General features: G+C 41.9%; 1 protein-coding gene across 3 annotated transcripts in view; it reads left to right on the top strand.

The window, feature by feature from the left end:
* The window catches only part of ACER2 (alkaline ceramidase 2), a 46,152-nt gene that overhangs the window by 8,944 nt on the left and 23,258 nt on the right, over window positions 1-13,950 (top strand). For all 3 annotated transcript variants that reach the window (XM_028835133.2, XM_028835132.2, XM_015117626.3), the window contains exons 2-3: window positions 9,532-9,646; window positions 10,386-10,527. In XM_028835133.2, the coding sequence (XP_028690966.1) occupies window positions 9,571-9,646; window positions 10,386-10,527 (218 nt within the window). In that variant the 5' untranslated portion in view covers window positions 9,532-9,570. The remainder of the gene's footprint in view (window positions 1-9,531; window positions 9,647-10,385; window positions 10,528-13,950) is intronic.

The raw sequence follows: 13,950 nt of genomic DNA, 5'->3' as shown, positions 1-13,950 counted from the left end.
GGATACATCTCAGTAGAGATGGAGCCATGAGCCCGTTTTTAAACCATGACTGATTTGCTTTTTTGTATTTCTTTTGGTGTTCATCTTTTTGTCTTGGAGAAAGTCTTCCACTAATTTGTTTTTCTCCTTTCCATATATTGATGTCTTTAAAAGGTACAGTGGGGGCCAGCCAGCCTTGGTAGATGGACTAGGCAGAAGCAATAGTGTAATTTCAGTATTATTTGAAGCATATGGCAACATAGTGCTTCTAAATGGTGCTTCTAATATGCACATTTAAAGAAACTGTTTGGGCCAGGTGTGGTGGCTTATGCCTTTCATCCCAGCACTTTGGGAAGCCGAGGTGGGTTGATCACTTGAGGTCAGGAGTTCAAGACCAGCTTGGCCAACATGGTGAAACCTGGTTCGCTACTAAAAATACAAAAAATTAGATGGGCATGATGGCACTCGCCTGTAGTCCCAGCTACTTGGGGGAGGCTGAATCAGGAGAATTGCTTGAACCTGGGAGACAGAGGTTGCAGTTAGCCAAGATTTCGCTACTGTACTCCAGCCTGGGCGACAGAGTGAGACTCCATCTCAAAAAATAAATAAATAAATAAATAAAAATTAAAAATTAAAAAAAGAAAATGTTTGACGTATCATAATTTTGCTGTAGGTGTGATAAATGACTTCATGCCTTTGCAAATAATATATAAATACATTTTAAAGTGATTAGTGTGTCCATTGCTAGTGGAAATATAACCCAAGAAAGCCATTACGGGACAGCTTGGGAGTAGATAGTTGCACTTAGCAGAAGCAAGGTAGATTGAGAGGACTTGAGGCACTAAAGATCTTCTGGGGTAAAAATCACAATGCATTATATTTCTTGACATTATAAGTGGGACTGTAAATTGGTGCTCCTTCCACTGGAAAATGGCTAAACTGCTGCCATCTGCCTCACTTACAGCAAGTGAGGTAGAGCTTTATTATCTAGGATGAAAAGGTTTGCAGGGCGTATTGTTGAAGGAGAAAAGGAAGCTGCACAATGGGAATGTTACAATATGTGACATGTATGTACCTATTCATGTAAATGTGAAGAAAATGAGGACAGTGGTTATCTCCAGGGAAGAGGCTAGAAAGGAAACTTTATTCCTTTTTTACAAGAACACATTCATGTATACGAAGGGAGAAATATCAGGTTTTAAGTTACCTATGGTATAACAAATCCATTTTTCTTCTCCTCTTTCTTCACTCCCTTGATCCCCCTTCATCTCCTCCTTCTCCCCATTCATCTCCTTTTCTTCCTTTTATTTCTGGTTTAACAAGAGGGAAGCCATGTTTACATCAAAGCCAAGAAACTGGTCATATGTGCACAGTGTGTGATGCACAGTGGGTGATGTGATTCACAATTTTTAGATGCTAGTGGAGGAGTTAAGCCAAGAAGGTCAGAATGTGGTTGGATGGGTTGGGGTTGAAAATCACCTGGGGGCAGTGGAAGGAGCCGGCTCTGTGCAGATTGGCTCTCTGACTTCATCCAGCCCTGGAGCCTTTCAGGGCCCTCAGCTATATCCCTTTGTAAAACAAGGGATGGTTTTTATTTATTTTTATTTTTTATTTTATTATATTTTATTTTTTTGAGACTCTTGTCACCCAGGCTGGAGTGCAATGGCGTGATCTCGGCTTACTGTGACGTCCACCTCCCAGGTTCAAGCGATTCTCCTGCCTTAGCCTCCTGAGTAACTGGGATTACAGGTACCCGCCACCATGCCCAGCTAATTTTTTTTTTTTTTTTGTATTTTTAGTAGAGACAGGGTTTTGCCATGTTGGCCAGGCTGGTCTCAAACTCCTGATTTCAGGAGATCCACCTGCTTCAGCCTCCCAAAATGCTGGGATTACAGGTGTGAGCCACCCATGCCCAGCCTAAGGGATGGTTTTTAAGATCCTTCTTAAAATGATCCTTTTTTTAAAAGACCCTCTTACGGATCTTTGATTCTTAAAATGATTCCATTGAAAGTTAGGTCAAGTTGTCTCTGTTTGCAGATGACATGATTGTATATTTAGAAAATCCCATCGTCTCAGCCCAAAATCTCCTTAAGCTGATAAGCAACTTCAGCAAAGTCTCAGGATACAAAATCAATGTGCAGAAATCACAAGCATTCCTATATACCAATAACAGACAAACAGCCAAATCACAAGTGAGCTCCCATTCACAATTGCTACAAAGAGAATAAAATACCTAGGAATACAACTGACAAGGGATGTGAAGGACCTCTTCAAGGAGAACTACAAACCACTGCTCAAGGAAATGAGAGGACACAAACAAATGGAAGAATATTCCATGCTCATGGATAGGAAGAATCAATATCATGAAAATGGCCATACTGCCCAAACCAAGTTATAGATTCAATGCTATCCCCATCAAGCTACCATTACCTTTCTTCACAGAATTAGAAGAAACTACTTGAAATTTCATATGGAACCAAAAAGCCTGCATAGCCTAGACAATCCTAAGCAAAAGCTACCTGACTTCATACTACAAGGCTACAGTAACCAAAACAACATGGTACTGGTATCAAAATAGATATATAGACCAATAGAACAGAACAGAGGCCTCAGAAATAACGCCACACATCTACAACCATCTAATCTTTGACAAACCTGACAAAAACAAGCAACGGGGAAAGGATTTCCTGTTTAATAAATGGTGTTGGGAAAACTGGCTAGCCATATGCAGAAAACTGAAACTTCCTTACACCTTATACAAAAATTAACTCAAGATGAATTAAAGACTTAAATGTAAGACCTAAAACCGTAAAAACCCTAGAAGAAAACCTAGGCAATACCATTCAGGACATAGGCATGGGCAAAGACTTCATGACTAAAACACCAAAAGCAATGGCAACAAAAGCCAAAATTGACAAATGAGATCTAATTAAACTAAAGACTTCCTGCACAGCAAAATAAACTATCATCAGGGTGAACAGGCAACCTACAGAGTAGGAGAAAATTTTTGCAATCTATCCATCTGACAAAGGGCTAATATCCAGAATCTACAAGGAACTTAAACAAATTTACAAGAAAAAAAAAAACAACCCCATCAAAAAGTGGGCAAAGGATATGAACAGACACTTCTCAAAAGAAGACGTTTATGTGGCCAACAAGCATATGAAAAAAAGTTCATCATCACTGGTCATTAGAGAAATGCAAATCAAAACCACAATGAGATACCATCTCACGCCAGTTAGAATGGCAATCATTAAAAAGTAAGGAAACAACAGATGCTAGAGAGGATGTGGAGAAATAGGAATACTTTTACACTGTTGGTGGGAGTGTAAATCAGTTCAACCATTGTGGAAGACAGTGTGGTGATTCCTCAAGGATCTAGAACTAGAAATACTATTTGACCCAGCAATCCCATTAGAGGGCATATATCCAAAGGATTATAAATCATTCTACTATAAAGACACATGCACACATATGTTTATTGCAGCACTATTCACAATAGCGAAGACTTGGAATCAACCCAAATGCCCATCAGTGATAGACTGGATAAAGAAAATGTGGCACATATACACCGTGGAATACTATGCAGCCATAAAAAAGGATGAGCTCATGTCCTTTGCAGGGACATGGATGAAACTGGAAACCATTATTCTCAGCAAACTAACACAGGAACAGAAAACCAAACACCGTATGTTCTCACTCATAAGTGGGAGTTGAACAATGAGAACACATGGACACAGGGAGGGGAACATCATACACGGGGGCCTTTCAAGGGGTGGGGGGCTAGGAGAGGGATAGCATTAGGAGAAATACCTAATGTAGATGATGGGTTGATGGGTGCAACAAACCACCATGGCACATGTATAGCTATGTAACAAACCTGCACGTTCTGCACGTATATCCCAGAACTTAAAGTGTAATTTAAAAAAAAAAGAAAAAGTTAAGGACTTTGATCATAACGATGAACAAAAGCCTACTGCTGGCCGGGCGCGGTGGCTCATGCCTGTAATCCCAGCACTTTGGGAGGCCGAGGAGGGTGGATCACCTGAGGTCAGCAGTTCTAGACCAGCCTGACCAACATAGTGAAACCCCATCTCTACTAAAAAAACAGAAAAAATTAGCTGGGCATGTTGGCTTATGCCTGTAATCCCAGCTACTTGGGAGGCTGAGGCAGGAGAATTGCTTGAACCCAGGAGGTGGAGGTTGCAGTGAGCCGAGATTGCACCATTGCACTCCAGCCTGGGCAAAAAGAGCGAAACTCATCTCAAAAACAAAACAAAACAACAGAACAAAACCTACTGCTTATACAGTATAGTACTTAGACCTTTGTCCTGATTCCTCCGTACCTGCTTCTTGGTAAATGAAAATCGACTACATTCATTTCTTTTTCTTTTTTTCTTTTCATTAATCTAAGAAAAATTGGCCACATTTCTCAGACTGGAGACTGTATACCACTTGGGACGTCTCAGACAACTTGTTCATATTCTTACCCAAGGTCACTAGTTGCACATAGCACTTCTATGTGGGAAAGAGAGAAAGATCCGCAACAAAGTGAGCCAACTAAAGGCCGAGCATTGGGGGCTCACACCTCTAATCCTGGCACTTTTAAAGGCTGAGGTGGGTGGATCACTTGAGGTCAGGAGTTGAAGACCAGCCTTGCCAACGTGGTGAAACTCCATCTCTACTAAAAATACAAAAATTAGCCAGGTGTGGCGGGCACCTGTAATCCCAGCTACTCTGGAGGCTGAGGCAGGAGAATCGTGAAGCCGGGAGGCGGACCTTACAGTGAGCCGAGATCGCGCCATCGCACTCCAGCCTGGACTAGTGACAGAGTAAGACTCCGTCTCAAAACAAAACAAAAAGCAAAAACAAAGTGAGCCAACTAGAAAAAGGTACGCCTTTCTCCATAATGATACAGCCCCACTTAGGTATTTCAGACCTGGATTTTTTTTTTTTTTTTTTTTTTTTTGAGACAGAGTCTGGCTCTGTCGCCCAGGCTGGAGTGCAGTGGCCGGATCTCGGCTCACTGCAAGCTCCGCCTCCCGGGTTTACGCCATTCTCCAGCCTCAGCCTCTTGAGTAGCTGGGACTACAGGCGCCCGCCACCTCGCCCGGCTAGTTTTTTGTATTTTTTAGTAGAGACGGGGTTTCACCGTGTTAGCCAGGATGGTCTCGATCTCCTGACCTCGTGATCTACCCGTCTCGGCCTCCCAAAGTGCTGGGATTACAGGCTTGAGCCACCGCGCCCGGCCCAGACCTGGATTTTAACCAAAGGCAACAGCTCTGCTCCCATTCTGCCTCTGACCAAGGATCTTGTTCTCCTGCTTTAACTTGCATTTCTCTCCCACCCGTCTTTCTCCCCTTTCTAAAAAGTGTTGTGCCTACCCCCTCTCCTCCCCAGATGGTGGCAGAGGCAGGCATTGGCCCCTGAAGTTGCCAGCCCTTACTTGCCCTATGCCTCAAGCTCTGGGGTTTGCTGAAGCATTCTATTTAGTTGTGTACCATTGTGGTTTCGTAGGCCTGGGAAAACTTTTTGGCCCTGCTCTCTTCAGTTCAGTTCAGGTGCCCACCATCATGGTTCTTTGAGACGTCCTCTAAGTGACCATTCTGTATTGTCCAACATGAGTAACCACTCTTTTCTTCTGAAAGTTCTGTGCCCTTGTCTTTGCAGAAGTTCATCTACCCTATCCACCTATTTCTGAATGTGGTTTTTGTTTGGGTTTAGTCCAGGACCCCTCTCACCCCACCCCGATGGGTGTTACTCATGTAGACTTAGCTGTCATCTTCACATTCGACATAGTTCCTTTGTGTGCTCAGTCCTGTACAAGGAGCCCCTCACTCCACAATTAGAGATGAGACTTAAAAGCTGAATGTTCCTACCACTTCATATCTTCTAAAACGGCCTTAATTTAAAAACAAAAGAATATAGCAAGTGTTGGCAAGGATGTGAGAAATTGGAACACTGTATATTGCTGATGGGAATATAAAAATGCTGCTGTGGGAAAATGTTTGGTTGTTCCTTAAAAAGTTAAAATGGAATTAGTACACCAGCCAGTGCCTTAGTCCGTTCATGCTGCTATAACAAAACATCTTAGACTGGGTAATTTATAATAACAAAAATTCATTTCTTACAGTTCTAGAGGCTGGAAGGTCCAAGATCAAGGTGCCAGCAGGTTGGGGGTCTGGCAAGGGCTCCCTGCTTCAAAGACGGAGTATATGCTACACTCTCATATGGTAGGAAGGGTGAATACCTCCATCAGACCTCTGTTAGAAGAGCACTAATCCAATTTAACACCTCCAAAGGCCTCACCTCTTAGTACAGTTGTGTGATGGGGATACGTTCTGAGAAATGTATTGTCAGGAGATTTTGTCATTCTATAATATTATAGACCATATTTACACAAACCTAGATGGTATAGCTTTGTACACACCCAGGCTATGTGGTATGGCCTATTGCTCATGTGCTGTAAACCTGTACAACATGTTACTGTACTGGACACTGTAGGCAACTGTAACACAACAGTAAATATTTGTGTATTTAAGCCTATCTAAACCTGGAAAAATGTGGCATAAAAGCTCCATTATAATATGGGTCCACTGTCATATATGTGGCTCATCGTTGACTGAAATGTCATTATGTGGCAAATAATGATACTGTCATATTGATGATTAAGTTTTAACATGTGAATTTTGTGTGTGGGGGTGACACATTCAAACCATAGTACCCAGCAACCATTAATGTATGAATAGATAGACTAAATGTAGTATATCCTTTAAATGGAATGTTATTCAGCCATAAAGAAGAATAAGGTACTGGTACATGCTGTAATATGGATGAACCTTAAAAACATTATGCTAAGTGAAAAAATAAGCTAGATACAAAAGGTCATATATTGTATGATTCCACTTATGTTATGTGAAATATTTAGAACAGGTAAAATCATAGAGACAAAAGGCAGATTGGTGGTTGTCAGGGGCTGAGAGAGGGAGAAATGAGGAGTGACTGCTTAATGTGAATAGTGTTTCTTTTTGGGGTGATGAAAACATTTTGGAACTAGATAGAGGTGATGGTTGCCCATTATGAAGGTACTAAATGCCACTGAATTGTACACTTTAAAATGGTTAGCTTTATGGTATGTGAATTTCACCTCAATTTTTTAAAGTTCAGGAAAAAAAAAAAAAGGCTATGAGTCTGTGAAACAAAAAACCCCAAAATCAACCAAACAAAAAGTAAGTTACAAAAATTAGGGATGAGGGCCGGACGTGGTGGCTCATGCCTGTAATCCCAGCGCTTTGGGAGGCCGAGGCGGGCGGATCACGAGGTCGGGAGATCGAGACCATCCTGGCTAACATGGTGAAACCCCGTCTCTACTAAAAATACAAAAAAAATTAGCTGGGTGTGGTGGCAGGCACCTGTAGTCCCAGCTACTTGGAAGGCTGAGGCAGGAGAATGGTGTGAACCTGGGAGGCAGAGCTTGCAGTGAGCTGAGATGTGCCACTGCACTCCAGCCTGGGCAACAGAGCGAGACTCCGTCTCAAAAAAAAAAAAATTAGGGAGGAGGTTCCAATATGACAGTCACTGGCCACATGTAGCTGACTGTTGAGCACAGGAAATGTGTCTAGCCCAAACTGAGGCTTGTGAAATTTACACTGATCTTCAAGGCTTTCATGTGAACAAAATAATGTAAACTAGGCTGGGCTCAGTGATAAACTAAACTGGGCGTGGTGACTCATGCCTATAATCCCAGCATTTTGGGAGGCTGAGGCAGGAGAATTGCTTGAGGCCAAGAGTGTGAGATCAGCTTGGGCAACATAGTGAGACCCCCATCTCTACCAAAAAAAAAGGTAATAATAATAAATAAAGTCAGGCATGGTGGTACATGCCTGTAATCCTGGCTATTCAAGAGGCTGAGACAGGAGGCTCCCTTAAGCCTGGAAGTTGGAGGCTGCAGCGAGCTGATCCCGCCACTGCACTCTAGCCTGGTTGACAGAGTAATACCCTGTCTCTAAGGAAAAAAAAAAAAGGAAACTATCTCATTAATGATATTTAATAGTGATTACATGTTCAAATGACAATATTTTGAGTACACTGCATTAAATAAGATAGATTATTAAAATTTTTAAAAAGTTGAATGCCCATGGAGACATAACAGAGAGGCTTAAATCCATACCAAAGTCTGCAAGATAAAATGATACCATTTTAAAGCTGGGAAGAAACTTTCAAATATAATCTTTACTTAAAAATAAGTTTTGGTTAGAATGAGAAAGCTGACAAAGGGCGACTAAGGGGGAAACTAGAAAGAGTCCTCACTTTGTGTAGGCCCAGGGGAAAAGTCTAGCCTGGCTGGGGAGGATTATTGGGAGCTGGACAATGTCTACTCTTTTTGATGCCGTCATTAAACTTTTTTTTTTTTACCTTATTTAATGCAGACTTTATCTTTAAAAACACAAATGCGAGTGGGCACAGTGGCTCACGCCTATAATCCCAGCGCTTTGGGAGGCCTGAAGCAAGTGGATCACCTGAGGTCAGGAGTTTGAGACCAGCCTGGCCAACATGGTGAAACCCCGTCTCTACTAAAAATACAAAAATTAGCTGGGTGTGGTGGTGAGTGCCTGTAATCCCAGCTACTCGGGAGGCTGAGGCAGAATAATTGCTTGAACCCGGGAGGCGGAGGTTGCAGTGAGCTGAGATCGCACCAGAGAACTCCAGCCTGGGCTATAAGAAACAAACTCTGTCTCAAAAATAAAAAAATAAAAAAATAAAAAAAAAATGCAGCCAGGCATGGTGGCATGTGCCTAGTCCCAGCTACTTGGGAGGCTGTGGTGGGAGGATCACTTCAGCCCAGCCTGGACAGCATAGCTAGACCAAGTCTCTTAAAAAAAGATTGTGAAAAAAAAGTAAGTGCAAGTAAATTAGAATGATTCATAATTAACATTGCAATGAGAATTACTGGTTCATTGAATCAAGAGGAGCTTGGGCAGCTTTCATAGACTGCAGTGCTTTTATAGTTACTCCTATGATCAAAGAAGCAGCGGGGAGCCCCTTAAATGGTCATTTTAAAAGTTTTAAGTTCTCCTGATTGTGTATCTATAGTCAAAAAAAGTGTAAGAGGCTGGGTGTGGTGGCTCATACCTGCAATCCCAGCACGTTGGGAGGCTGAGGCAGGCAGATCACCTGAGGTCAGGAGTTCAAGACCAGCCTGGCCAATATGGTGAAACCTTGTCTTACTAAAAATACAAAAATTAGCCAGGCATGGTGGTGGGTGCCTGTAGTCCTAGCTACTCGGGAGGCTGAGGCAGGAGAATTGCTTGAACTCGGGAGGTAGAGGTTGCAGTGAGCTGAGATTGTGCCGCTGCACTTCAGCCTTCCAGCCTGGGTGACAGAGTGAGACTCCATCTCAAAGAAAAAAGAAAGAAAAAATGTGCAAGAGCTTAAACAAGATATATGACCACGTTTATCCCAGTTTGCAAGGACATACTTGGAAGAGGCCACTTTATTTTTTGCCTTTTTTACTTAATTCTCATCTTTCTGTTTTACATTTTTTTTCTGCAGATCAGCAATGTCTTATTTTTCATTTTACCGCCCATCTGCATGTGCTTGTTTCGTCAGTATGCAACATGCTTCAACAGCGGCATCTACTTAATCTGGACTCTTTTAGTTGTAGTGGGTAAGTGGAGTCGTTTGGGAACACGGACTTAACAGGGTGTTGGGAGGGTAGAAGGAATCCCACACACTTCCTGTCCCCTTTGAACATAATGTTTAGTAAACTAAAGTCACTCTGAGGTCTTAGCATACTTTTTTTCCCACTTACTTGATGGCAAAAGGACTCTTGAATGCAGGCTTGATAACAAGCTTGGCATTACTATCACTTGCGTGCATTTGAGACTTCATTTGTGTAGTAGCTATTGGGGCTATGCCAGTGCAATTTTCGGAACGTCTGAAGAAAGTCTTATGAAACAATTGATCTCTGGGGAGACTGGTTTCTAATGGACTAAAGTTAAAGAAGAAAATGTAGATGTTTGATCCCTCATTGTTTTGTGAAATGCTTGTGTCATTTCCATTTCCTCCCACAGGCAGGCTGGGAATTCTTAACAGTGAGGGACTGTTGAATTTTATTTACTGCCTCTTCCCAGAAAGGCTCAGTGGATGAAGACAGAATGTGTTTAACTGTGGAGTTGTTAAAGTTCTGATGTGCTGATATTTGAGCCCTAGTTGAAATCCTCTTTCTAGACTTGAGGCGTGCATGCCTGGGTGGTGTGAGTTTCTTTCTTCAGTTTCTTTTTTCAGAGGGAGAGAGTGATCTGGTGACTGTGATAACTATTGGTGAAAGGACTATCCTTAAGCAGTGTATTGAATTTGTGTCTCTTCTGTGGTGACCTTTTTTTATTGGTTGTAATTGATTCTAGGAATTGGATCCGTCTACTTCCATGCAACCCTTAGTTTCCTGGGTCAGATGCTTGATGAACTTGCAATCCTTTGGGTTCTGATGTGTGCTTTGGCCATGTGGTTCCCCAGAAGGTATCTACCAAAGATCTTTCGGAATGACCGGTAAGCTTGCACTAAACATTTTTGCATTTACCACTAGGTACAGTACCCAATATAACAATGTATATATGAAGAAAAATAGCACATGATTGAACTCAGCCTAGTGATGAGCTTATCATATTCTTGTTCAATATCTGTTGATTGTTTTTATGATCTGACAATATAAGTAAACTGACAGATTAGAGAGGGAATTTTAATAATGCTTGGGGAAGAACTGATATAACATTAGGAACAAAAGTCAAATAGTGCCCTTGTTTGATATGAGCAAGAGTGGAAAGACCTTCAGTGGAGGCGGCATTACTGAATGGTTATTCAATACTCTTTGATTTTCTGCTAGAACATTTCCTTGAGACTAATCCAACTCTACCAGTTTTATACATCTGAAGTAGAATCCGGACTAATGAACTGGTTCTTGGAGCTACACTTGTAGTTCCAATGAACTGTAGTTTTCAAGTTGTCTTTTTTTTTCTTTTTGCTTCCGATGAGAGCTGTGCACCTGTGTGTACGTGCACACACACACACACACACACTCATATACCATATATATGTTCAAATTGGAAACCCAGAATTTCAGGAAGGGATGCATTTTAATAGCCATTGTGTTAGGGTTATACAGGTATTCATCCAGTAAATATTTTTCAACACTTGTATTTTACTATGCATTTTTCTAGGCACTGGAATATCACAGTAAACAAAACAGCAGAGTCTAATGAGCTTACACTGAAGTTGGGGAGATTACAAATCAACAAGCAAACAAGTAAATAATATAATGTTAGGATATGTCAGGTACTGTGATAAAAAGTGAAGCTGATAAGGGTATAGTGGTGACTTAGTTTGCTGATTTAGAGTTTGGTCAGAGAAAGTCTTTCTGAGGAGCTATGTGAGGTTTGTTACTATCTAGAGGCACAGAGGAGATTCAGCCCAATACAGATGAGAAACGCTCCTGGAACATATTACCCACATTTTCTGTAGAACACTGTTTTGTCAAAATATACATATATGGCTAAATAGTCTAAAACTATGGATTCAGTGAAGCAAACGGTATGTGCCCATGGAAGAGTTCTATCAGGAAAAGAAAATAATTCATTACAGTTTTACTGGCACTCTGAAAAGGAACAGGAGCTGTGCAGCTGCTGAGAACTAAGGCTGCTATCTGTGGACTGAAATGGAGAAGCGTCTACGAAAAATGCTGGCTGCAAGGGGCACATTATATAATTGTATATGTGATATCCTAATTTTAGAATGAATGAACTAAACTCTTTCTGAGTATGTTTTTGTATTAGCACAAAAATGCCTGGGAGGTGAGGACACCTAACTACAGCCATTGGCTGTTCTTGGGCATTGCAGCAGAGAGGAATAGCTGCTTTTACCTTTCATCTGACTGGTTGACTTTTTTTTTTTTTTTTTAACAAAATTAACACATTAATCTTTCTTGCTTGCTTTCTTGCTTTCTCTCTCTTTCTCTCTTTCTTTTTCTTTCTTTCCTTCCTCTTTCTTTCTCTCTCTCTTTCTCCTTTTCTCCCTTTCTTTCTCTCTTTCTTTCCTATCTTTTTTTCCTTTCCTTCTTTTCCTTCCTTCCCTTCTTTCCCTTCCCCTCCTTCCTTCCCTTCCCTCCTTTTCCTTTCCCTCCCCTCCCCATTCCCTTCCTCCCTTCCTTCCTTCCTTCTTTTCTTTCTTTTCTTTCATCTGACTCTGTGCCCAGGCTGCAGTGCAGTGGAGCAGTCCTGGCTAAATGCCACCTCAGCCTCCCCAGGCTCAGCTGATCCTCCCACCTCAGCCTCCCCAGGAACTGGGACTACAGGTGCACGCCACCATGCCTGGCTAATTTTTGTATTTTTTTATAGAGAAGGGGCCTCGTTATGTTGCCCAGGCTGGTCTTGAACTCCTGGGCTCAAGCAATCTGCCCACATCGGCCTCCAAAAGTGCTGGGACTACAGATGTGAACCACTGCACCTGGCCTAATTTTTTTTTTTTAAATAGAGACAGGGTCTCGTCATGTTGCCCAGGCTGGTCTCAAACTCCTGGGTTCAAGTGATCTTCCCCTCTTGGCCTCCCAGAGTGCTGGGATTATAGGTGTGAGCCTCCGCACTTGGCCATGGCCTAATTTTATTACTAAATATTTATTTTAAAATGAGATAGGGAGAAAACATACTTTAATTGGATTCACTGTACAATCTTATTCTGGGAATCAGGATTTGAATTGAATAGTATTATCTCTGAGTATCCACTAGCAGATAGAAGTACTCTCAAGAAGGTTACTTATCAGAAAATAAAAGCGAAAGAGTGAAAGGGCAGGGGTGGGGGGGCGGAGAGAGAGAGAGAGAAAGAGAGCAAGGGAATGAGAGACAGAGAAAGGCTGTTTACAAGTAGAAGTCCTTCATCTCAGATGAAAAGTGGTTCTGCATCTTGGTGAGGCCTTCTAATCAGCAGGGAAAATATGCTTTCAAATGTGGCCAGGTTGGTTTATGCTGTCACCAGTTTCCAGTCATGTTTAGTTTCCTTGTTCAACTTTAAGAGAAGCCTTGGGAGGCAAGGAAGGGGTTAAGGATGCAGGTGGAGGTAGAGGGCACCAGGTAGGGTCATGAGGTGGTTCTGCAGGTAGGGACCTTTTGACTCTGCCTGAGAAATAAGCCATTTACCCTTTGACTTTTCCTTCTGTCTTGAAAGGTACCCACCAGTCACCGCCATGCTTTCTCTAAACCTGGTGTACGTTACATTGAGAGCTGAGGAATCGCTTTTCTCAGATAACTTATTTTTCAAGTCTGAGTAAGAAATTGAAGAAATGGGAATAAAGGTTTTGTGTATTTGTTTGTGGCATTCTGGAGGCCTGGGTTGAAATTCCAAGGGACAGTTTTTAATGTATTACTTATAGAAAACTTTTTTTTCTTTTCTTTTCTGGGTTCTTGAGGTAGGGGGAATGTTGTTTGAGCAGGAAAGAAGAAAATGGGGTGATGACATTGGTAGTTAAAGCTTACCAACTTTAATAATGAAAACAGGGCCTGTTGAGGTGGTGCACGCCTGTAGTCCCAGCCACTCAGGAAGCTGAGGCAGGAAGATTTCTTGAGCCCAGGAGCTTGAGCCCAGCCTGCGCAACACAGTGAAACCTCATTTAAAAAAATAGAAAAAATAATGAAAACACATTGTGAGGCAGAGTTGTCTGTGACTGTTGGGAGTTTTTCATCACCAGCAGCCTGCAGCATTTCTCTGGGGAAGATGTGATGATATAGCCACTCTGTCCTCCTCTGGAGGCACTGGATACCATATGTGTATATATCCCTGGCTTTGGAAACAGTCCGGGTTGAATCCTAGCTTTACAACTTGCTAACTGTATGACTTGTCTTGACTCTTTCTATTTCCTTGTCTATAAAATTAAGTAAACAATAGTGTTCATCTTTGAGACGATCCTGTAGTGCATTTAGCATAATA

The sequence above is a fragment of the Macaca mulatta genome, chromosome 15 (assembly GCF_049350105.2).
Source record: "Macaca mulatta isolate MMU2019108-1 chromosome 15, T2T-MMU8v2.0, whole genome shotgun sequence".
NCBI classification, from domain to species: Eukaryota; Metazoa; Chordata; class Mammalia; order Primates; family Cercopithecidae; genus Macaca; species Macaca mulatta.
This window is presented reverse-complemented; position numbering and strand designations above follow the sequence as displayed.